At 39.2% G+C, this 26156-nt stretch overlaps 1 protein-coding gene and 1 pseudogene across 2 annotated transcripts; one reads left to right on the top strand and one right to left on the bottom strand.

Moving 5' to 3' along the window:
• Positions 1-672: 672 nt before the first annotated feature.
• LOC307037094 (beta-galactosidase-1-like protein 2) lies at positions 673-26096 on the top strand (annotated as a pseudogene). Its single transcript, XR_013810649.1, has 19 exons — positions 673-1121; positions 1882-2067; positions 2513-2581; positions 3021-3116; positions 3962-4070; positions 4836-4928; positions 5115-5196; positions 5956-6020; positions 6344-6428; positions 9924-10067; positions 11002-11082; positions 16980-17086; positions 19072-19218; positions 19984-20055; positions 20353-20431; positions 20552-20639; positions 22128-22241; positions 23690-23806; positions 24833-26096. The product of XR_013810649.1 is annotated as a beta-galactosidase-1-like protein 2 (transcript).
• On the bottom strand, positions 13483-15257 carry LOC307037109 (zinc finger BED domain-containing protein 5-like). Its single transcript, XM_079677874.1, has 2 exons — positions 14625-15257; positions 13483-14386 (listed from the first exon to the last, which is right to left on the bottom strand). Exons 1-2 carry the CDS (start codon positions 14796-14798, stop codon positions 13910-13912), a joined length of 651 nt encoding a protein of 216 aa, XP_079534000.1. The 5' UTR covers positions 14799-15257; the 3' UTR covers positions 13483-13909.
• Positions 26097-26156: the final 60 nt, after the last annotated feature.

The following is a 26156-nucleotide window of genomic DNA, read 5'->3' as shown; positions in this document are numbered from 1 at the left end:
AACGGCCAATTTTGTCCTCACCACTTTTTAAAGTATAGCTTATAAATGTTCTCAAAAATAGCGTGCAGAAAGAAAGGTAATAAACAAGAACACTGGTTTAGTGTCAAGATGTGCAATTTAGACATGTTAGTGAATTTTAATAGAACATGTAAAAAAGAGCATTGCTCCCGCTGTGCAACAGCACAGTGCAATATGTGTGTTCTGTTTTATTGTCAACTTTTCATATTCATTTATTTTTTCTTGTTTTTATTCCTGTATTTGTTTCCAAATTATTTATTTCTGTTTTTTTTCCACATTTATTTATTCTTGTATTTTGAATTACTGTATTTATTTCAGTGTTTGTTCCTGTATTTATGCATGTATGTATTTGTTACTTATTTAATGTTATGTCCTCCATACCAGTGTGCTCATTGTGTGCCTAAAGGTACAAATTAAATCCAAATCACATCTCAGCAAGTCCTATAGTTGGTTGTTCATTGTAAAAACACATTGGTGGTCCAGAGGTCTATGCATTTGTTTTTCATGAAGGTGCTCGAGGTCCAACACCCAGGGGAGGGACATCTTCTGTCTTCTGCTATGCTGTTGAATCTGGATAAAATGTTCTGCGTTTTTTTCGGTTGCATAAATGTGCGACGGTCCCTAAAGTAAAATACAGTTTGCCGCTTGTTTGTACTTTCGGAAGACATTAATCTGATATAAAATATTGGTCACACACTCATAGACTGCAATTACTTACATTAGAGTCCACCACAGTAAACCAAGTGAACATTTTAATTGACCACGTTTCGTTTTTTTTTACTTTGAATCCCGGAAGTAATCTAACGTTACGACCCAGCGTTATGTGAATATGGGGTGACTTTATAAACGTTATCACGTCAGGTTTGACAGGTTTTGTGATGCATTGAATAACTCGTCGTCGACATTTTTGGAAAGTGAAATATATTCACTTTAATTTGCATGAACACAAGCAACGAACAGGGCGCAACTTTTACTGAAGTCGTGTTGTTATTGTTGTCGATGGAAATCTTATCAATGGTTGGGATTCGTCTGTCCCTAAAGCAAAGATATTTTCTCCTGCTGTGTGTTGCTGTCGGAGCGATCCTTGCGTATCGGCTTACAAGGTAAGGAAACCCCTAGCTCTTTACGCATGAGTGAAATCTAACCAGTCGCCAACTTTTCATAACAAGAGAACCATGAGACAAACACTATTGCCTGGTTTAAAGGAACATCAAATGTGAATTTCATGGTTTAAGCCCTACTGCTTGAGGTGTTATGCTTTGTTGTATGAGTGCTATTCAGACATTTGGACTCAGTTATGTTCTTAAGAAACCAACCAGGTTACCTGTGATCTCTCACCTGCTGACCTGTGGACAGTGAACCTCACGCAACAGGTTGTCTGTCACTGTTACTCAAATTAACCCTTATTTTAGAAATTCGAATCAAAATTAAATATAAATCTCAATGCAATTTGTTTTACTTATCTTAATAAGACTTTAGTTTTTATTCTTGATATATATGTTTATTATTTATAACCTCTGTATACTTTTATTTATAGCAACACTTATGGTGTAGTATTTGTACACTTTCTAATTTATATAGTATTAGTATATGCACTTCTGGTTGAATGCTAACTGCATTGTATTGGCTTGTACCTCTGCACAATAAAAATCTAATCTAATAAAATATCATCTAATTTAATCTAATTGATCATGTGATAGTTGATTTATTATGAAGAATCATGTAGATAAATTGAACCTCTTTGTAATATAAAAAAGCTATTAGCTTTACAGTAGACAGGCTAGTGTATTAATATGTCTCAAATGTCTTCATGGCCAGTTCAACAAGTTGTCTGTCAGTTGTAAACTGCATTTTTCCCCCTAGGAATCGACCTGAGGTAGTAAGAATGAAGCGTGCGGAGGGTCTGAGGGCCAACTCGTCTCAGTTCACTCTGGAGAGAAAACCCTTCCACATCCTGGGGGGCTCCATCCATTACTTCCGTGTTCCCAGAGCCTACTGGGAGGACCGGCTGCTGAAGATGAAGGCCTGTGGCCTCAATACTCTGACAACGTAGGCTCCCACTCACTGCTGGAGGAATACACTCTGCTTTACACAACATACTATGTCAGATAGATGTGTAGATGGTATTTCAGAATGAAATAAACAAAAGATACATACAAAAACTGAAAAATAATATTGATGTAGACGTAAAAGGTTGTAGTAAGAATGTGTATAAAATAAATATATTCATATAAACATAAGGAGTTAAAATAAAATCTCCAATAAAACATTAAAGAAAAAAAGAAAAACGTTTATACAAACATAAGAATATAAATAAAGAATGTGCACATTGTACTGCAATATATAACATGTACCGGTATATTACTTTTAGGTAAAGCAGAGCAAACACCATTCTTAAGAAAACAGAAGGACATGGTAGCCTTTGGAGACAAACCAAAGGCACACTTGAAATACTTAAAACACAATAATAAAGAAAATACATTTGTGTTTTTAGGTATGTGCCATGGAATATGCACGAGCCTGAGCGAGGGGTGTTCAACTTTGAGGATCAGTTGGATTTGGAGTAAGAACAAATGAAGGGAAGACTTCTGAGACTCTGCTAAACTCCTGCAGAGGGCACTGTTGCATTACAGGATTGTTCACAGTCTTACAGTAAATAATGTAATACTGTTAAAATGATGTACGTTTCCCCATAAAAAAAACGTGTGTGATTAATTAGCCATAATCACTATCTGGGCTCCTTGATATATTGTCAAGATGGGGATGATCCATCGAATTGGCTGCCTGCTGTCAAGAAGCAGGTGTTACCTTAAATACAGAAACATATTATATTCTGTAAAAATGAAGAAAATCAATTGAGTGAAATATTTTAGAATGAATTACAATTAAACATCTGCTTTAGTGAGCATAACTAAACCATACTGTGTTCATGCTGTTGTAAATATTTGAATGAATTGTATTGATGATAAATAGATACAAATATTGTTTTTCTTTCCCTTTAGAGCTTACCTCCGTCTTGCAGCCAGCTTGGGCCTCTGGGTGATTCTGCGTCCAGGGCCGTACATCTGTGCAGAGTGGGATTTAGGTGGCCTACCCAGGTAAACATCCCAATTAAATGTAATCTGTGCAGATCTTTTGAATATGCCTGACAGGCATATCAACATTGTAAAGCATTATTTTAGAACAGCAACTGGTTTGTTAAATTAATTCCTTAAATTGGCTTGCAAATAATTTGTTCAGTCAGTTAAGCTTTTTGTTAGCGGTATCTTTGCTTCGGGCTAAATCCATTAAACTCTTGGAAATAATTAAGTAATGTGAATGATTTCAAGTCTGCCGTCGTTTTTTTGCCAGTTTCTTCAGCTACGTATTAAAAAACATGGACATGCCTTAGTAGGATTGATCCACCTCAGGGCTCTACATACGGTTTATGATGCAAAGACAACAGGGTTTTACATATAGTGTAAGTGAGGACATTATGAATCATCCAAGTAACCCCTAATGTTACTCAGATGATTGTCACAAAGGATTTTCAATACTTATAGTGAGATTTTAAGGAGAACATAAATTTGATCTGACAGGCAAAGCTCCTTAAAAAACGATGATGAATTCATTTATTTCTGTAATCATCATAGATTTGAACAGATAACGGGGTGAATGCTGGAGTTAAAAAGCCTGGAAGAAGGTATTTTTGGAGCAGTTTAGCCTTGGGGGACTATGAGGTTTAGGTGATATTTATTTGATGATCATCAAAACAGAGTGTTTCTAGGGGCATGCAGTGAATCATGACTTCCTCTGCACTGCACTTTTTGATAGTCATGCTTAGGTTAGTGTAACTATCTTCGAGAGCTAAAAACGCTTCACAGCAAAGCTTGTGGAATAACTTGGGTGATACTGTATGTTGCTTTTTGGACTTTTCAAATCATTTCTTTTGATTTCTTTTCAGTTGGCTACTACGAGATAAAAACATGAAACTGAGAACAACCTACCCAGGATTCACTGATGCCGTTAACTCCTTCTTTAATCATCTCATTGAGAAAGTTGTTCCACATCAGGTACGTTATATATTAGCACAATAGAAATGTAATGAAATAATTTGACTGATGTATACACTACAATGTTTGAGAAGAAAATGTGTACGAGACCAAATGAGCCCAATTATCCGTTTTGGGGTTTACCCTTTCCTGTAGTGTGTTGTATAGGTTTCTGTGTATGTACTGTAAATGGTCTGCAAAGGCTAAACAAAACACATTATATGCCATACATCTCTAAGGTTGACCAATCACAACAGAGCCGACCAGCTAACCAATCAGAGCAGACTGTGCTCTGGTTTCAGACAGAGGGTGAAGAGAGGCAGGCAGTATGAGAAAAATAAAGGCTTTTTGAACATTAAAGCATGTCACAGTAGAGGCACAAAATACAAATATGAACCTGAAAATAAGTAGTATACTGTAGGACCTTTTAATGGATATTTGACACAAACAAATATGAAATATATAAAATATGTTTTGTTTTGATATATTCAAACATGCATACATATGCATGCCTGCCCATTTTTTCATGAGGGAATACTTGCTTTCATAATGTTATTCCTGCATACTATGCACGTTACCATGTATACAAGCAATATATTTACCATATGAACCTAAATAAACTCATGGCATCCAGGGCTCATTTTCTTTTCATCCATGCAACATTGGATTAGCTCTGATTTCCTTCTCAGTGTTTGTCATCAAATTCAGCTGTACTGAGTGTAGAAATGGTGAGAACTGGTGCCAGGCTCTAATATGTGTCCCATTCATTGGCTAATTATTCCGCAGTACTCCAAGGGTGGCCCAATTATCGCAGTTCAAGTGGAGAATGAGTATGGCTCCTATGCCAAGGATGACAAATACATGCCTTTCATCAAGGAGGTAAGAAACTAAACTGTATATTATTTGAATAATTTGTGGTCGCTCTTAGAAGAGAGTACACTTTGTATCCGCTGCTGTCCTTAACTCACTCTTATTTTCACTCAATTTGAAAAGAGAAATCAATGATATTTCAGAAAGAACCTTTCGCTTTCTCTTGTTGCCTCCAATACTTCTCTTTTTTCCCAGTCGTTGTTGTCAAGAGGCATCTCGGAGCTGCTGCTGACCTCAGACAACAAGGAAGGACTAAAGCTTGGAGGAGTGAAAGGAGGTATTGTTAGATGGGCTGACAGACAAACAAGGCTGCATCTACATTACACACACCCAAATAGACACACATATACAGTAGGTTGGTTGGTGAGTCTGTTTTCACACAACGACAAGAGGTCTGAGGCGAAGGGTGGCTTGTGTCAGGCAACTGCAGCTCAGAACTACTCACAAAGGATCCTGTGCAATACCACAAAGCTAACCCTAACACAAAGCAAAAACAGAGATATTGAAATATAAAAGTATCTTCTTTGACACATGCTGTTTTATTGTTGGCAAAAATTGTCATAATAAGCTTTTTTGTCACTGAGATAATAGTATTTTTGTTTTATAATGAGAGCAAATCATGCATTATTCTCATCCTTATAATTACAGGATATAATCCTCCAGAGTATTGTTATAATAAACCCCCCTGATATTTGTTTTAAATATATATTTTCTAATCATGATTTCCATGCTGTAGATGAACACTTAAATGTGATGCCTCGTTGCCTGTCTCCTAATGCAGCCGCTTACGTTAGACAGTTTTAATGCTTATTAACTTTTTGATTTGAGGAGCATTGTGCTTTATATTGAAGTTTAAGATACTATGGGGAACTGCTGATACTTTTTTAAAGACAAGAACATAATCATGCAAGTGTTTAAGTACAACTCAAAACAATATTCATTCCATAGATCTCTTTCTTAAAGCATGGTCTGTATTAGTTTGAACTGATTCTATGCAGATTTGTGTTAACAATGTTCTACCTTTTTGGCTCTGAAGCACTAGAAACCATCAATTTCCAGAAGTTTAACCCAAAGGACATCAAGTATCTGGATGAGATACAAGTGAGTCTTTTTTTACGTTTTGGTTTCATTCTTCATTTTGTTGTTATCTGTGGTCTTGGAGTCTGTCATTACTTCTCTTCTTATCGAAGTGAACATCAAGCTAAAAACTAATCTTTGCTTTTCCCAAAATAGACTGTCCATGTTAATCCCAGGGAACGTTTGAGGTTACTTACCCACCTTAAAAGAAAAAGTTAGAGACCTGAAAGAAGATCATTAATCTTTTAGACGATTAATTCAGGGTTTCACACAAATGGAATAAGGTACTAGCTGAAAGGTCATTCAGACGTATCTTTTATTTAATGGACAACTCTTTCTCCCATCAGCCTCACAAGCCGAAGATGGTGATGGAGTACTGGTCTGGCTGGTTCGATCTTTGGGGGGACCTTCATCATGTCTACCCAGCTGAGGGTAAGACAGACTCAGAATGGGCAGCCAGGTTTTCATTCAGAGAGAGCTTTAGGATTCCTGACAAGACAAAGAAAGGTGTTCATGTGAAAGCCAGACAGGATTTCTGCTGATGGATTCTCTGAGGGTGAAACAGTTTCTTTCTGAACAGAAGGTCGATACAATCGGCTAATTTGAGACAGAGAAAGAAAGGTTTTTTTGTTGCGAGCCGATACAGGAGCTGTGAAGGTAGAACAGACTGTCTTGAGGGGGAAGACAGAGTCTCAGGACCTTTAGGGTAAGAAAGGCTTAAGACAGGGGCGCCCAATACGTCGATCGCGATCGACCGGTCGATCGCAAGGGTAGTGTGGGTAGAAGAAAAAAACAAAACATTTAATTAAATTAAATTTGTGTTAAAGTTAGCCTATCATCCATCCTTACTATGGCATTTTCCACTTGATTGACGTACAGGTAAGCCAGGCTGAGTTGTATTGTGCCATACGGGTTCATGCAGGTAACGACACAGATTGGGCAGGTTCGGCCCTATAGGTAGATCATTTGGGCTTGGTCATTTTAAAAGTAGGTCCCAAGCTGAAAAAGTGTGGGCACCCCTGGCTTAAGACAAACTTTTTTCTCTGCAAATTGAACAGTGGGAAAGAGTGTGTGGACAAGCTCACTGCTGTAAAGGGAGGGTTAGTAAATCCTCCAGACTGAGTGCGGGTGTTTGTTCTCACTTAGCTCATTTGGACCTGTTGATCTGGAATATATCAACACAGCAATTGCACTTACAAGTAGATCCCTGAATGAGGTGGTTCTCTACTTGCCTCTACTCAAAATAAGGCTAAATGATATGGAGAATCAAATATAACTTGTTTTGAGCAAATATGTTTGATTTCAATATTGTGACAATATTGTGTTGACTGCTTCACCAAAATGTACATCATTAGAATGTTGATCATTTATCATCAGTAATATGGGTTTATTGACCAAGTGTGTAAAGGCAAATAAGAGAAAAGCTACAAATTCAAAAAAAGGGAATCACTTTACGGTAATGAAGCCTTTCAACCTTGCAAAAGACATTACTTGCAATGTTCAAATTCAAAAGGATATCTAATCTCGTATCACAATATCGATTTAATACCAATATGCCCTAACTCAAACTCTGGAGGGTTTTTTTGTCTAAATGCAATTGATCATACCAACAAATACAGCTGGGTTGCATATTGCCTTTAATAAAAAATAGATTATGATGAGAAACATGCCTAGGGTTATGAAAAAAATCTAATCAAGTGTACCTAATGCATCATCTCAAGAAGAATAGCCATCCTGTTGTGTGGTGGTATGCGCCCATTATAGCCAGTTAGACACGTAGAGCTCTAAGTAATATAGTTAGTGTATTATACAAACAGTTCTTCCGAGAGCTGGATATTTCTCTTCATTTGATGAACACTGGTATATAAATGCAATGGGAACAACAGCTGGGATGTACCTCCTAGCATATGGTCATTCCTTTCTGGTTTTGTCAGATTTACCGTGTATACTTTTCATGCATGGCACGTTTTGAGCCAAGTATCACAAACCAGAGTCTGTGTCCAACCCTCTCCACTTTGTCTCTTGGCCATATGTTTGATGTTCAGAGGCCATTTTTTTTTCAAACGCTTCTTTGTGCAGGATTGTTCAAAGATGTGCTCCGCCGACTCTCACTGACTGTACCGAGGCCAGGTGGAGGTGTTACACTTTGTAGGAGTCACATTCATCTTCCCCACTTCCTCTGTATATACACACACACGCTGTAGCACATGCAGATACACACTAGAATTGTTTTGCTCGTGGCTGCATTAAATTAAGTTTCAGTTGGCAGGAGCATAATGTTGAGTACTTTCCTATGAATTATATGCTGCACTGTTTTTCTGAGTCACAGGCTATATACAGTATGTGCTGCACAATTTAAATAACCGCACCTGGACATAAGATATGACAAAATATATGTGAGACTTAGGACAAAGTTACATTTAGCCTACGTCCACGGTTACTAACCAAAATAGATTGTGTGTATCCTTGTGGCCTTAATATGGTGTTCTTTCCTCATAAAAAAAGTTTTTTAAAACCTACGTGTTTATAGTCATAATTACTTCTCAGTCTGCTTCTGCATTTATTGGTGCCTTATTGCACCAACTGTGGAAAAACATGAAAAATGAAACCATAGGCAGGGCTGTGTATCATGTCATAGTCTTGCAATGGTGGAATAAGGATAAAGACCAATGCTTGTAAAATTACAGAAGTATGTTCAGCAAAATTCACTATGTATTAAAAGTAAAGGAACCAAAGGCCTGTATTATATTATTGGACTGTAACTGATGCATCAATGTGTACTTGTTATCCAATCTTAAAAATACTTTCCGAGGTCATACAAACCGTATTTTCTTAAAACAAATTAAATATATAATTAGTATTGCGTTGAAAATAGTTTTGTTTTGGAGTGAAACAAGAAATATTTTGTTGTTAGGATGTGTCACTGCAGTAGAATAAACAAAGAAATAAACCATATTTCAGAATAAACCTATAATATGGTCTGAATGCCCTAAACGTATACAAATTGTTGTCGCAATAATAACATCAACGACCAGCGGCTAACTCGTACAGTTTGCGCTCTAAAGCATCCCACACATACCAGATATCATGGTCCAGAAGCTGTGGCCAGAAGGGTGATATCATTTTTAGTACAATATACAGTCATCAAACACATAAAAACACAATTGTAAAGATTAATGGATCAACATACAGCTACTTTGAGTGCTCCTAGTAAACCTCTCATTTCTAACGCACAGAGCCTCAGGCTTCCTTTTACTGTGTCATTCCCAGCAGCCATCCACATCTTAACAAAAGATGCTCTGAAAATGAAAAGCTTCCTTATGCATTTTCATTCTCTCGAGAAAGGGAACGGGATGAAAAGAACCCTGGCCATGCAGAAAGAGTCACAGCTATGAAATGAACGCTGGGATATTCAGAGGGGATTCATGTCCTTGACATCTCAGTGCTCTGCAGGCTGCAACACACATGTTGGTCACAGCTAGTGCCACCATAGTAAAAAACGACCGGGTCCGGCTTTTGTCACTCAGCCCGCTCAATTGTTATTCACTAAGGCTCATGCCCTTGATTCAAATCATTAAAGTCAGTCCAATTTGACTGCTCTCGTCCAATTTGAATACCTAATTACTCGCTCTGCTATGTTCTCTGCAAAATATTCGTAATTTGTGCGGAGAGCTATGCAATTTTTAATGGGTGTGAGCATTGCCCCCTAATGAATTATAGGTACCTGTAGTAGGATATGTGCATGAGGTCTATCCGTATTTCAATTGAAGTGGAATTGAGGGGCAATAGGATTAGTGAAACGGTGCCTTGTTAAAGCTGAAAATTGATTTATGTTGCGTTACCCATTGGGCTTAATGCTAACCTTAGTTTATGTTATTTTCTGAATTACTAACTAATTTTATCATCCATTTTTCTTTTTCTTTACAGACATGTTACCTGTGGTCACAGAGATCCTTAAACTGAACATGTCCATCAACCTCTACATGTTCCACGGTGGGACAAATTTTGGCTTTATGAGCGGAGCGTTTGCCGTTGGAATGCCGGCACCTAAAGCTATGGTGACAAATTATGGTATGTGTGAAGACTTTGTTTGTGACCAGCCTTTTGTTACATTTGAAAAAGAGAAAATTCGGTTTTGAGTTAAGAGAAGAACATATTATATACAGGACTGATTGGTCAGGTCAACACAAAAAAGGCAATTCAATATCCATAACTGGGCTTCAGATTGAAGAAAAAGACACAATGCAAAAAGGAAAAGATACATTTAAATAATAGCCTTATTCTTTTCATGTTTGGCCTTTATAATTGTGTAGTTTAAATCTAGTATCCAGCCAGTCCTAAGAAAGGCACATAAAAAACACGATTTATTTTATCCTTATTTTTAAAAGCCCACTGATTCTCTGCCAAGCTGACCCAATCTATAAAGCTTTTAAAAAAAAAAGTATTGACTCAGGAGGGCCCATAATCATCAAACAATTAGATGAAACCAGTCCGATTAAATCTGCCTTAAGGAGATTTGAAAAGAAAACCAAAAAATGGTTTTGATATTTGGAATCTGTAGATGGCGCTATCCGTACTCCTGAGCCTCTGACCTTCGACTGACTTGAAATGTGAATATGCAGTGCGCATTAATGAATTCATTACCTAATAAAATGCACGGGAAATGTAAATTAAAGACGGTACAATGGGTTTTATATGCTCCTCTAGAGTCCTTAACATTGTAATGACCTCGTTCTTTAGAAAAAAGGAGACTTCTGAGAATGTCTCCCCGGTAGGGAAGACCAACTTCAACCTCCAGTCAAATCTGTGTTTACTGCTCTGAATGCCTTCTACCTTTTTGACTCAAACTGCATTTTCTGTCAAGATAACTCAAAATGTGTCTCGGCCCGCTGCTGTCTCAAGATGCTTGATAGGGGAGCACGGTGAAAGCATCTGCCACGGTAAGAGGCATCCCTGCCTCTCTCCGGCTCCCAGCCTGCTGTTCTGATAGCACATTATCTTTCAGATTACGATGCTCCATTATCCGAGGCGGGGGATTACACCACCAAGTACCATCTTCTGAGGAATGTATTCAGCCAGTACCACGGTGAGTGTCGTGTGTTGTTGTCGAGTCGGGCCCCACATCTCCTGTCTCTCTTCTCTCCCTTCCCTTTCATCTCCCCACTTAAGTTAATTCTCCTTGTAGTACCTGCTCTCTGTTGGCTAAAGTAGGATAACTTCGCATATGATTACAAGCACGGATTAGATATGGGTTTTTATGTGTGCTTGTGCATGTGTGTGAGACCAAGTCCAAGACCCTCAATTACTGCCCAATGTGAAAATGACATGCTAGGCCTTGTATCGTGTTGCTTATTACGTTTTTCTCTTCCTGTTAAACAAGGGTTTGTGGCTGGAGGCGGAAGTCTCAAGTGTTTTGTGGCAGGTCTGAACATTTAGCTTTTGGCAATGTGTGATTGAATCCGGCACAACAAAGCAATAATTTGCACAGAGTTGTTGTGATTGAAGATGGTGTGAAATGCTGCCTGCGCGCGATGCATCCTTATGCTTTGTTCTCTGCAAAACAATGAGTAGCAGCCTGAATACGAGAGTCAGAGAAGGCTTTTTGTTCTTCGCAGAAACTACAAGCACATGACCCTATTAATGATTCATTAGAATATTTTGATATGTTGTGCTTATTTGTTTGTAAAACCGTGTACATTGTGTCCCTCCGAGTGGTTTTGTTCTCACATGGTTTCAGACTGATCTATCGTCAAACACAACCTTGAACAACAATATTGCTCTCATGATAGACAGGTGACATATATGCTTCGGGGTTTATTTTATTATTACAAAGCTGTCAAAAGCTACACAAATCAGCCATCATCTAAAAAAGGGTACAAATACATCTGCACTACACCTGCAGTATGCAAGTTCAGTATTGATGGTACCAGGTAGGGCTGTACCATTTAAATATTCAACAAACCCAATACTCGCTAAAGGCTAAGTATGTGTGAAAATACTATTTTGAGTGAAGAATTGCAGAGCTGCATATACTGTATTACCCGGTTTACAAATCATATTTTACAGACTCATACAGGCCATATTGTGCTTTTGGGGGTATCCCCTTTTCTTTCGGGTGTAATATAGGTTTTTGAGGTTCAAACCCCACTGCAGTCAGCATGTCGTTGTGTCCCTGAGACACTTCACCCCAAATTGCTCCTGTGGGGATTGCCCACAGTATTGAGTATGTAAGTCACTTTGGATAAAAGTGTCTAACAAGTGACATGTAATGTAATCTAAAATCCCCAAATTCCCTCCAGAGGGAGTTTCTCTCCAATCCCCCCCGCCCTGAATCACCTCGATTTGTCTCCTTATTTTACTCCGTAACAAAGAGACATCACTAACACTTGTGAAAGAGGCTGGACATTTCCAACACGTATCTAAGTGGTACCGGCATTGTCTTGGGTAAGAATCCAAATATGTAACCTAGTTTAATGGAAATATTCACACACACTCTACACCTCTTAGATTTGACCCATTATATAAACCACCAAGGCACTGGATTGAATGTGTTGTAGAGATCCATTTAGGAGAACGGTGTTGGCTGTTTTCATCAAAACTATCCTTAAGTGATCCAGCTGTTAGCACTTGACGATAAGAACATGCTGTCGAGCCAATTCCGGGGGGACTGCTGGTGTCTGAATGCTTTAACACCTTTAAAAGCAGTGAGAGTGACGGGCGACCGCTGTTAATTGTTGTATGGATACTGTTTTGCAACACGAAGCACAAACTAAATGCTACTGTGGAGAGCTAATGGCTCACCCAAGGAGTTCTAGGCTGGAGCCACACAAGGACGATAACGCAAATGGACCGAAATCGATATAAAAAAAAGTCTTCCGTCCACATGCAACAGGCACCAGAAACGTGTCCGTTCACACGAGACCGCTCGAAAGCGCTGGAGACGCTGTAGTACATATGCCGGGCCTGTAAGTGGCGCTGTACTCCTGCCATAAAAGCAGCGAAGAAGACTTCCCGCGCATGGTTGCCATGGTTGCCCTTCTGTTTATTCTCCGCGGTGGACGCTCTGGCTCTTTTTCTCCCTCCCCGAGGCAAGCGTTTGCTCCTGCTGTAAATCTCTCCGGTAGTCCACAAGCAGATGAAAAGCACCCACCTCGCCGCCTCTTCCAAGGGACGAGTGAACCGTGCGGCAGAGTTTCAGTTCGATTTTATTTTTGCCGGTCAACATGTCCGTTAAAGTTTAAATCTTTCCGAACAAAATTTGAAGAGTGCCGATCAGAGGTCTTCTTTATTATTTATTGAGCTTTAAAACTAATTGATAACGACTCTATATAATAATACAAAACGGAGCCTCTCTTTTTCCTCCCCATCTTCTGACAACCCAGCAGCTGATCTCTGAGCAGGAGAGGTGGGGAGAGGCGGGGCTATTGCTTCAGCGTTATCAGGAACACGGGTTATGGCTAGAAAGGATCCGTCTAGTGCAGGGGTTCTCAACCTTTTTTGGGCCAGCGCCCCCCTGTCCATTATCCAGGTCTCTTACCGCCCCCCATCAAAATAAGTAGACTTATTTTCTTCCCTGAATATTAATGTTGACTAAAATTCTGTGTTATATCATTTAAAAAGAATGTCACTGAATGCCAAATAATAGATTTGATTTAACTGGGCAGTTGGAATATCATTATCATTAGTTTACCAGAGAGCAGAAAAGCCATGTGAATGTGAATTAAAATGATATTTATGAGTGTTAAACAAACTCAGACAAGAGCAGAGACTACAAACAGACTGCTACGGAACAGCAGCAATTTCACACATGTCCAGTGCAGAACAAACAGTAGGCTACAAAACTGTACATTAGGCCTACAGAACTAACAGGTCGGAAAGGTGTTGCATTTCGCCGAATTGCGGGGGGGGGAAGGTTAGTGTGAGCCCTGCGCTTGGTGGTTCTCCGCCAGTTTCTTCACTGCGGGTTGCAGAGAACTTAGTTTCAGTCGCAGTGCACCTGAGGCCGTCAAGTTCAAGCGATTGCGGTACTTGGACTGCATGTGGAGGACCTGGCTGAATCCCTGCTCCACGAGGTATGTGGTTGGGAAAGCCAGAAGAAGCAGCCTCGCTTTCTCCCAGAGAGCCGGGTAACGCTGAGAGTATTTGACCCACAAGTTGCCCCAGCCAGAGGTGCGGAAAATAGCCTGGGCCTCATCGTCACTCTGGATGTCGATGAGATGCTCCTGTATTGCTGGCTCGCATTCCGCCACGTCCGCCTGAAAGGGCTGCACCACCCAGGTGGGAACATCGAGGTCCAAAAGATCTCTGAAGTGGATCTTCAAATCGGCATTCACCATCCTCAGGTGGTCTGTGTAAATGAGAAGGCGCTCATCGGTAAGAGCCTCAGACACCTGCAATGAGTATAACCAGGAAATTGTTATCGGTGCAGAATGTTACCATCTGATTTTAAACTGGTTATTTTATTGCTAATTAGTTTACTAATTGATGTTTCTTTATTCTCATAATACATTCAGAACATAAGTTATTTATACTAACCAGGAACACAAATATAGTGTTGCATAGAGTAGCCTACATTTATTACATGTATTATTTATTATTATCATTATTTAGTAGCCTAGGCTAGATCACCTTGGTCAACAGCGGGAAATGAGCAAACTGCCTCCTGCCTATGCTCTGCCGGTATAGATCCAGCCTGGAGGTGAGACTGTGGATGACCGCCTTGCTCTGGATCAGAGTAACTCCTTTTCCTTGGAGCTTCAGCGTTACTTCATTCATTTTGCCAAAGAAGTCTGTGAGGTACATGATGTCGCAGCGGCTGGATGACACCTGTTCCCCGAGAGCTGCATCCACCTCCTCCAGGAACTCCACGATGCTGTCAAACAGCTCACAAAAACGAGCAAGGCAGTTTCCTTTTGAGAGCCAGCGGACATCAGTGTGGAGAAGAAGACGCTCAAAGGTCTCATCATTTTCCTGACACAGCTGTCGGAACAATCTGTTATTCAGGGCGTGGGCTTTTATTTTGTTTATTGCCTTTACTGCAACATTGAGAGACTTGTGGAGAGGTGGACTTTTAGATTTGGCCACAAGTAGTGTCACGATAACGCTAGAGGGCTAGCTGGTGACATGACAAGACATCGTGCCGGGAGCGGACCGGAAGTCGTTGTAATTTTGAACAAACAGCTCTGTGTGGAGCAGCCTGGCTAGCCAGCTCTTCCATGTCGTAGCAGACATAGAAACGGGTATTATTTTCATAAACTGACCACTTAGTTTGAATCTGTTAGTGGAATTTGTCATATCAAAACATATCAAAATTTAACAAAGTGACACAGATTATTAACAGTCGCGATCCCAAAATTACAACGACTTCCGGTCCGCTCCCGGCTGCTTTTTGTAGGGTACGTTCGTAAATGCGCTCCGAGCGCTCCGAGCGTCCCCGTTCCACAGTCCAGAGCGCTGCGCTCTGAGCGCTCACAGCTGGGTGCTCTGGCGGAACAGACGGGTTGTCCGAGCGGACTGACCGTTCGTGCATTTACGAACGTACCCGTAATAACACTGCTGACAGCTGACCAATCGCAAGCAGAGTTGTGGTTTCCTATAGCAACAAAAGATGCTGACAGCTGCTTTTTGTACAGGAAAAGACGCTGTGGGTGGCCAGCGTTTTTCATGACAAAAAGACATTATTCGTGAACGCCCCCCAAGAACACCTCAACGCCCCCCTTTCAAAAATATTGCTTCCAGCGCCCCCCGACGTTCTCTGAACGCCCCCTGGGGGGCGGTACCGCCCCCGTTGAGAACCAGTGGTCTAGTGTAAATATGACGTCACGTTCTCGTTGTAACTCTTGTTGTAATCGGAGCGGCTCGGAAACACATCTACAGAAGTAACATGATGCAACATACACATTAATGCAGCAGCAATATTAATAGAGAAACATCAGACATAATAGTAAAACACTGCAAGGGAACATTTTATTGCACCAGGAACTATCTTGGGACTTTTACTGTGACAACGTTGATTTGCCTATGAATAAAAAATAAACCATAGTGTTGGTGATCTACAGTGTTGTCATTCTTCTTTGAATACCAGCAAGACCGCTAACACCCTATTTCAACAATCACACTCCCTGTAATTGACATAATTAATAGATAGTTTAGCTTCTCATTATCATTTGCTGTGGCCCACTGATGTTAACGATCGTAACTGAAAGGCTGCCTGCCAAACGTAAACATTCAGCCACGTGACATTCAGCCAAACTCTCGCGAGAGTTTTACATAAGACGGATCCTTTCTAGCCATAACCGTAAACACGGAGCCGTTTGCCCCCCCAGAGCGTTTCGTTCGCAGATCTACCCACCTTGGGACCCGTTATCGTTATCGTTTTATGTGTTTCCATGTCGGCCTCCTGTGGCCGAACCTTCTATCTGATAAAGAACTGTAGCGGATATGACTGTTATCGTCCTCGTGTGGGTCTGGGGCCTTAGAAGCAGCTTTCAAGGGTGTGGTCACTTTTATGTTTGGTAGTAAAAAAATGCAGATTGGGAATGTCTGCAGGGCTTCAATAGCCCAGAAAAAGGTCTTACAGTGTAGAGCGGCTTGGGTTTTTCTAGCAAATTGTTTTGCTGGTTATACTTTACAAAGTTAATAAAATATCCAATTTCTTAGTACCAGGTATACCAGAAGGTTTATTATAGTTTCCATCTTGACTTAATATGGCTTACAATTATTGAAATATACCAAACGACCTTCATCTGTGTCCTTCTTTCTTTCTCTCAGGTGCTTATCTTATACATATGCAAAGGATTTTACCATGGCCACTTTAAAGAGAGAAAACTGAATTATCCATCTGACTGAATGTGGGCAATGCATGCATCAATTTCAAAACCCCCTTAATTTGGACTTGTTTTCATCCCACGGGTAAATAAAGAAAATGCAAATCAATTCATTTACATAAAATCTGACTGCATTTTTCCCCTCCTTGTTGTTCAGCCCAGCCTCTCACCGTGCTTCCTCCTCATCAGGACAGGAGAGCTTACCAGTCTGTTTCCGTCCAGCAGCACCTGTCTCTGTGGGTCAGTCTGCAATTCTCTGACAAGGTAAGCTGCTGACGCTCAGAGAGTGCCAACACAGGAGGCACCGAAATTATAAACATCGCCCGTGTGGCATTGCTCGAAACAGAGTCAGGAGGTTGTTGACAGACAACAGTAATACATGAAATATTTAATGGCATAAGTCACACACAAAAGCCAATCAAATAAACTCAAAGAGAATATGCTGTTATTTATGATGACAGGTTATGGAATGCAATTGACTTTTGCATTTTGAATAAAAGTATTCCAGGCTGTTTGGTGAATTACCACTTTCTATATTATCTATAGAGGATAGTTGTATTTACTTTACTGTTTCCACAATGATCACATCAGCCTATTAGGTGCAGGATTTGCATAGTTTTTTTTCTGCAGATTCCAGTAATTACTCACAATTCTCTAATTAATTGAGTGGGTTTCTTATATGAATCTTTAATTACATTTGGACATTATTATATGTGAAGTAACCTAACCGCATCCTCTGCATCTTTTAGGATGCAATGTTTTCAATCAAAGGATAAGAAATCATAAGATTAACAGCAGCATATATTCCTTTAATACATCCTACAGAATATTTCTATATTGATAATAAAATGTAAAAATCTAATTTGAAGCCCTGGAAAGTCAGTTGCAGACGTGGCTGTGGTAATTACAGCGAGATAAATTAGCTTGCAGCCATCATCCCACTCCAGCACACACTACTACACACACATTAATGAAGGACTGCTGATGAGGAGCCCCTGAGCAAAGCACAGCTGAAATATGGTCGTGCTCAGGGACCAGCACTAACCGACAGTGTGAAGCTTTATGACTGTAACACAAGTTGTTTTGCAAAATGTAACACAGCAGATAATCTCCCTTTGCCATCAGAACTCATTCGGAGGGTGTCATCATGTCTGTTCGCTTTCATGTCCAATAGTCGAGTTCACATCATGCTGTTGAAGGGCATTTATATTCAAACCAGATGTGCCACGTCTGGCATTCAACATTCATTATTCATTCACTCCCCGTCACAATAATTTGCTTCCCTATGAGACGACAGTTTCTCTGCCCCTGACAAACCCTCGTTTTAAAAAGAGCGATTTCTCTTAGAGGCTTCAGAGAGGCTGAGTGGGATGCCTCGAACCTGATGGTGTGTCTGTGTGTTCGGATGTACGTGGTTAATCGTTTCATAGCGGCGAGTGTTTATTGTCTTGCATAATGCAGCTCCCTAGGGTATGCAAAAAAGAATGGCTTTGAACGGCAGACAGCAAAGCTTCATTAGGGTTTGATAAATCATCACTTTGGGCAAAGCCATCTTGCAAGTGGGAGAATTGTGTGGCGCGAATCATAAGACCCCATCTGCGCCGAGAGCGGTTTACGAGATTGTGTGTGTTCACTTTAATTACAGCAAACTTCATGGAAACATTTCAAATAAAGCTCTTTATGAATGTGGCACATTTCAACATCTTTTTCATGGCTTTTATTATTATTTATCACAGTGGATCCAATAGTGCTCTCAGCTCAAAAAGGATTTATAACAAACCTAAGTATACATAATAATGAAATAATAATTTAAAAAAGATAATTATAGAAAGAGGAAGGCAGGTTTTTTTTTATATATATAATATTTCAATATGATACAATTCTTTTAAAAAGCATAACACGCTTTAGGATAAAGTGCAACAGAAATACCTCTCCGAATTATATTTAAATACTCAATCTGTCAATCATTAGAACTCCAAGCGAATACATATAAAAAATGCTTAAAATAATAAGTTATAGAATACGATAAGAAAGATAAATATGTAAGATACAAATTAATATAAGATATGAAGAGATACTGTATTTCATAGAAGGAAGCAGCGACCAAGAGAAAAGTCTTTAGCGTTGATTTAGAAACAAAGGGGGGGGGGGGGGGGGGGAAGAGACTGGAAGAGGAGAGAATACATGTTTCTGTTCCTGTTGGTGTCAACGTCTGGTTTAAAGGTATCAAACATTGTCTTTATTTGTAGGCCTTTAAGTCAGAGAGGCCGGTGAGCATGGAGAACCTCCCTGTAAACAACAACAACGGCCAGTCTTACGGCTACACGCTGTACGAGACCACCATCAGCAGCGAAGGGACCCTCAACTCCAAGAACAACATCAGAGACAGAGCCCTGGTAAAGAAAGGAAGACAGACGTCCACGTTATGCACCCAAATCACACAATTACACTTCTCTTTCGTGAGAACTTTTGCATGTAGAAGGCTGTAATCTGTTGGAGATCACACCTCTGATCTGTGTTCTTGTTGAGAACAATTAACAAGCGCAGGCTGATACCAGTTGCTCTGGTGTTAAAGTCAAACAGGAGCCTGGAGTTCTTAGAAATTGGTGTCCAGAAATGTCTGTGACAGACAAATGTCGTCTAACATGTTTTTTGTTTTTAAAAAAAACGTATTTCAGTGTCAGTTTCATTATCCAAACAGATTCACATTTTAGTCAACAGATTTCTACATTTTTCCATTTCCATTTAGCTGTATCTACAGAGTCAACATATAGAAGGTAAACATGAAAGAAAATAATACAAAAAAAATCAATAAAAAAGTAGAAAAACTATCTAAAAACATTGAAAAGATAAATACATATATAAAAGAGGGGGCGGGACATCTGTGTGTGTGTGTGTGTGTGTGTGTGTGTGTGTGTGTGTGTGTGTGTGTGTGTGTGTGTGTGTGTGTGTGTGTGTGTGTGTGTGTGTGTGTGTGTGTGTGTGTGTGTGTGTGTGTGTGTGTGTGTGTGTGTGTGTGTGTGTGTGTGTGTGTGTGTGTGTGTGTGTGTGTGTGTGTGTGTGTGTGTGTGTGTGTGTGTGTATACAGGTCATACACCTTGACCAGGAGGTTTAACATGGCGTATTTAAACATGAAAACTTTTTATTTTGTTTCTTCCTAGGTTTATGTGGACAAACATTTCGTTGGTGTTCTGGATTATAAAACGCAAGAACTTGCAGTCCCTTACGGAAAGGTACTTTACGTGTGAGTGTGTGTATTTCCTAAAAGCATAAAGTTGTTAATATTTAACAGCATGTTAAAGCTTCAGGGGTTGCTGATTGATGTTTTCTGACAGCAAGGTCCTCGAGATAGGCAAACAGCAGACTGTTTATCCTGTCAAACTTGATTTGTCAACTTCAACCTTACAGAAAGAGTGCTGACTCAGATTGGACTTCATCAATAACTAAAGCCAGAGCTGAAAGACATTTTTGCTTCCTGTATTTTTGAATACTGCTGTATTTCAGGATTTGTTTTATGTTTTCCACTTAAGGGAAAAAGAACTCTAAGTTTACTCGTGGAGAACTGTGGAAGAGTGAATTATGGGAAAACCCTGGATGAGCAGCGCAAAGGTAAAAGTTGATGTATAAACGGCTCAAATCTGGCCAAATGATCTCTTTATCAGTAACCTTGAAAGAAAACGAATTAAGAGTGAAGAAAGACGGGTTCACCTGTTTTGACTCTCCTTTCAGGTCTTGTTGGAGATATCGAGTTGAACAAGAACCCCCTCCGTGACTTTGTTATCCATAGTCTGGATATGAAGCCTGGCTTTGTAAACAGGTTTGTTTCTTTTAATTATTTCCCCGTCTTTCTGTCAAATCAAGCGAATGATCTCCCTGTTTAACACAGTTGCCGTGGGAACATGATGCAAAGATAATACATCAAAACACATCTGTTCAAACCCGAGTCTCATGTGAATTATAAAATAAGTACACTAGGTAGAATACCCTGGATCTGGACTGTTTTCAGTGCTTGAGAATACATCAAATCTTAATTCATTAAAAACACAGGGGGTTTATTAAACACACTATCAGAATCCAAACCATATATTCTAAAACTCCAGGGTGATACAAAAATAAAAACACTTTGAAAGCATGAGGTACAAAAACATTGCAAATTGAATTTCCGTCAGCAGCATGTGTCTGACAACTTAATTGAAGCAAAACTCATTACAGTATTACTCAAATAAATACTGCAACAACAAATAATAATGGGACTGGATACACATTTAAGAGGATAATTATTAAATATGAGAATATATTAAGAACTGACAAGATTATGTTGTCAACACCAAGACTGCATGTTAATGTAACTGTTCATTGAAACCTCGACAGTGCACACACTCTCTGTTCCTTTCATTGTCTCATTGTATTGCATTATGTAATATTGCTTTTTACTGGAATAATGTATTTAATTAAAGTATGTATACCTGTTTTGAGTCCAATCCTAACCTTCTGCCTTGACTTAAGAAGTACTTCAACCCCTTTTGCTTTGATGTGCTATGTATACTGTATATAAAAGGATTTCACTTGATAAATGCAACATGCACCATTTAACAAGCACAATAACAAGACTGCTGTGCAATGACAGAAAGCGAAACGGTCTGAGTGGGGAAATTTAATGTGGCACCCATCCCATAATTGTCATTAGGTCAGGTCGTTTCTGCCAATCATTATAGGGTCATTTTGGCAGGGCTCATTGCACCCAGAATGCATTTCCCTCATGGTGTTTCCATATTAGATGGTGCCTCCCTTTATTGCTAATCACATGCAACATTAGCGTCATCATCACCAGATTTAAGTCGACCATCGGCCAGAGCCCTTCTTAATCACAATATCTCTGGGACATTTTGAATTCTTATGTTGAATAAAGTAACAAACCAAATGACCAATGTAACCTCCTTTTAACCTCCTTAAAGAATATGGGCTTGGATGAGGTTACCTAGTTTATTTCAAGATTTATATTTGTATATACTTAGTAGACTATGATTTATTTTCAAATCCGTTTGGGTTCAATCCTTCCACCCTGAGAATGTCAATGCCTGAAGCCCCTGTCTGAGTGAACACTGAAAAAAAACCTAAATGTGGAAGGATTTCTTCTTCCATCATGGAGACCTTTTGGATTTACTCAGAGGCAAAATATAACCTATAGCTCGCAAAGATTGTGATTCTGAATATTTCCCCTGACATCCATTTCCAAAGTTTTACTTGACATTTACCGTAGGTGTATATATACAAATGACGTGATGAATGTATTCTGCTTTTACAGACTTGAGGGTACTGGCCATTGGATTTCTTTGCGTCAGCGGCCCTCCTTCCCAGGGTTTTTCCAGGCAAAACTCTACGTGAACAGTTCTCTAAAGACACCTTCATCAAACTCCCTGTGAGTACAATGTGACAACCATGGGCCTATAATCAATACAGCAACAATAAAACTACAGAAACTGACATTAGGATTACTCAGGATATCTTTAAAAGCTGAACACAAAATATATATAACCTAAAACGAAATAGCATGGGGCTGTATGGATATAATTACAATGTATAGACCAAAGTGTGGGTTATCATACCCAACCTCTAATTCACAATGAACATTAAGATATGAATGTCAGTTTTACTTCTGGTATATTGAACATAAATCAATCTGTTTATACTTGACATTTCACATTAAAAATGCCTTATAGTATAGTACACATTTATTTAGGTTGTTTGTACTAATTGAGATTTTGCTAAATAATTTTAGAAGTGCTGCGCTGATATTTAGACCGTTTTTTGTCCTGTAAGTTTCCAAACATACATATAATACGTAATATGTGAATCTGTCCTTTGTAGTACTGATAGAAATGTTGACACCAAATATTCAGCAGGGTTCTTGAGGTCATTAAAAACCTGGAAAAGTCATGGAAATTCAAAATGCTAATTCCAGGCCCCTGCAAAAATGTTATGGAAGACAATATTTTTCCCAAAGTTTTAGAAAAGTCATGGAAATTTAACTAAAGTTGCATCAAATATAATTTATATTTTATTTAATCGCCAAAATAGTAATACTGTAATGATAATAAATACTGTATCGTATAGTAATGAAACGTAAAATGGCATTTAACTCTGAGTTGCTTTAGCGTGTAGGAGCTAATAAGCCTATTTGATTTGTTTTAGATAGGAACAACGTGTTTCAGACCTTATTTTCCTGTTCCATGTTAAAATAAACCATTTTCAGTGGTACCGCTGAGAAAGAGTAATGTATGTGAATGTAGTCATATAATTGATCTTATCCTTAACACGGTCAGCTAGTAGTTTGGTAACTTTAATTTACAGGCATCTTTATAATTAAACATACAAATTGTTTGTCCCTAGAGAGTAATGCAATCAGAAGCGTTATCATGACATTGATCACTTATAATTCATTGCATATGACACAATGATATCATTTCATTAGTGAAGAGAGATCTTAAAAGGCTCTTTAGGGAAAATGAGGTTATTTTTAATGGTCTAATTTTCTTGCAGCTCTACATAATGCAGTTATTGATTGAATGAGTGCCTCTTTATCCCTCTGTTAAACTGCGTATCCCTCTGGTTATTTTTAGATGGAAACTTTCCACAGTTTTTCCACTGCTGTAAATTAAAGTGAAAAGGCTGGAGAAGCGAAGCAAAGAAATACAATGACCAAGAACTCAGGATATATTGAGCAAATAATGCAAATGATCTAGAAAGAAAGGTGTGACATTGGTTTCTGGTTCTCCTCTACATGTTTATTTCCCCCCATCCCGCGTGAGCTTTTAATTGGCCGAACCTGCCTGTTGTCATAGTGACGGTCACTGGTTGTGTTCACAGGGCTGGGGCAAAGGTGTAGTGTTTATTAACGGCAGGAATCTGGGACGCTACTGGTCCGTCGGTCCTCAGCAGACTCTCTATGTCCCGGGGCCCTGGCTCCAGAGGGGGAACAACCAGGTACTGTACCTTTTTGTCTTATGTGCTTGTCATTCAGAAACACGATTATCAAAATTACTTTAGGACGTTTTAGCATTAATGACCTGATCTCAACATTGTTAGCGATTTACAGCATTGAACAGGAACACTGAGTATCACAGGGAATGCCTTCAGTATGTTTGTTATTTAACAGGATATGTGAAATCAATTGATTATAGTGATGTATAGTGGGCAGTAAAGCAGTCATCTTGGGTTGTCTCCTGACCTGACACGTGTGACCAAACTCATTCAATTTTGCCAAAGTCGGCACATAACATGTTTGGATCACCATGAAAGACTGTTGCCATATTCCTCAAGGAGACGTTAAATAATAAACAAACATTTCACAATAAATATGTCACTTGTTTTGTCTACAAACTGTAAAAAACTTGTTTAGTTTGACCAATATTACAGACCCGCATTTTTTTAAATTACAGTTATGAATGAAAACATCATCAATCACATGGAGCAGCTTGATCTAGCAATGGTCTGATAACAGACTCAAATGATTAAGCATGTTTCAAGTGGCTTGTTAAACGACTGGTCAATACAAAATCTATTTTTCGTTCTGTGTGTAGTTTTGTTTTTAAAAATAAGCAAATCCCCCCAAATTGTATGACATGTATTACCTACAGGTGGGACTTGACTAACGCACATGTCCTACCTATTTCAAATGTTGCACAATTAATGCAAATATACACAGGTTTTGGTATTCTCAAAAAATACACAAACATATCAGATGAACATGTTTTTGTGAGTATGATACAGATCTTGGTTGACCTCGACTCAAGCAACCACCATTACAGTATCAAGCTATAGATATTCATCACCCATAGCTTTGATGTTGTTGAACTCTAAAGCGCTTTCCACTAATTCTATTGTGTTTCTCCTTCTTGTCTTTCCCAACTTTTCTTTTCCGTGCATATAATGAGATTGGTGCTCATCCACCCACTCCCCCTGTCTGTTCATGACCTCCACTCAGCCGGTATGTTTCTTTCTTCCTTACAGGTCACTGTGTTTGAAGAGCAGGAAACAGATGGCAGGATTCAGTTCTCCAGCAGCCCGGATTATGGCATGTCAGTTGATGTCCAGTGAGGACAGAAGGTGAGAGGGCAGTGTGGATGAGGAGAGGAGGATGCTGGGAGAGTAGCTGGGAAACCGAGGCAACGGCTCAGGCGATTGCAGCGAGCTTCGTCTGCTCAGGCGCCGATGGCGTGTCACGACCAGCAGATCTGAAAAGTGACACGGGGCAGTGAGGATGACTTTTGGTTTCCCATCGGAAGAATTCAACAATGCAGTGATCCAGACTTGGGGAGTGCTTTTTCCAAATGAGAGGATCCTTCATATTGAACCATGGACTGAGTATTTTGTTCACATGATTCTGAAAAGATACATTGTGCATATCCACAATGCATTTCCTGTCCCTTGTTTAGGAGTAAAAGAGGATAAATCACCTTTTTTTTAATTTAATGCGAGAAATGGGTATTCCAGTTTCTTAATCTTAACTCACATTAGACCTGCACACTTGGTGAGTTAAGAAGTTAATTTAAACATAACAGAGGAGTTGGTAATATTGGAAGTAGAACAAAATCAAGGGTGGTTTTGATTAGTTCTACTTTGTTTTTGTGGTGTTCGAAGGAAGTATGTTGTATAACGATCAGCAAGGTAAAATGACTGTTTCTGTGATTGGAGTCTGGTGGCTCTGTAGAGAGCACACGGGCTGTTTCTTATTACATTTCACTTGGAGAATGAAGGGTTTATTTAGACTGAACCAGACGTGGTGATAATTGAAACAACTTGAATTTTATTTTGTTTCAGGCAAGTTTAAAATGTGTGTGTGATGATCAGGTAAAATTATGGTTTCTATCAAAGGATACTTATGACTTTGAGAAGAGCTATTACTTGTTTGTTTTGTAAGTTAATAACTTATAATACTTGCCGAAAACGTGTTGAATTTATAACTTTTTGTTAATGAAGCCTTGCGCTTTTGAATCTGTTTATATTGTAAAAAACAACCTGATGTATTGAGAACACCCGACAGTTTTCATTCAATGACTGTATTTATGCCAAGGGATGTATAATTATTTCTATTATTATTATTATTTCTCCAATGTCATTAACGTTCATTCAAATGCTCTATTTTTGGAGACCAAGAGACTATCGTTGATAATAATGAAATGAAAATCTCCTCCTCCAACACACTTAATTTATAAATTCCAGGTTGTGTAATGATGGTGAATAAATGCAGTTCGACCTCTGTATCAGAAGCCAAGGATGCTTTTGAACTCTTTTATTTGAACTGCACACCGACCGCCTGTTTGATATAAAACCA

Source organism: Notothenia rossii, assembly GCF_949606895.1.
Source record: "Notothenia rossii genome assembly, chromosome: 4".
NCBI lineage: Eukaryota > Metazoa > Chordata > Actinopteri > Perciformes > Nototheniidae > Notothenia > Notothenia rossii.
This window is presented reverse-complemented; position numbering and strand designations above follow the sequence as displayed.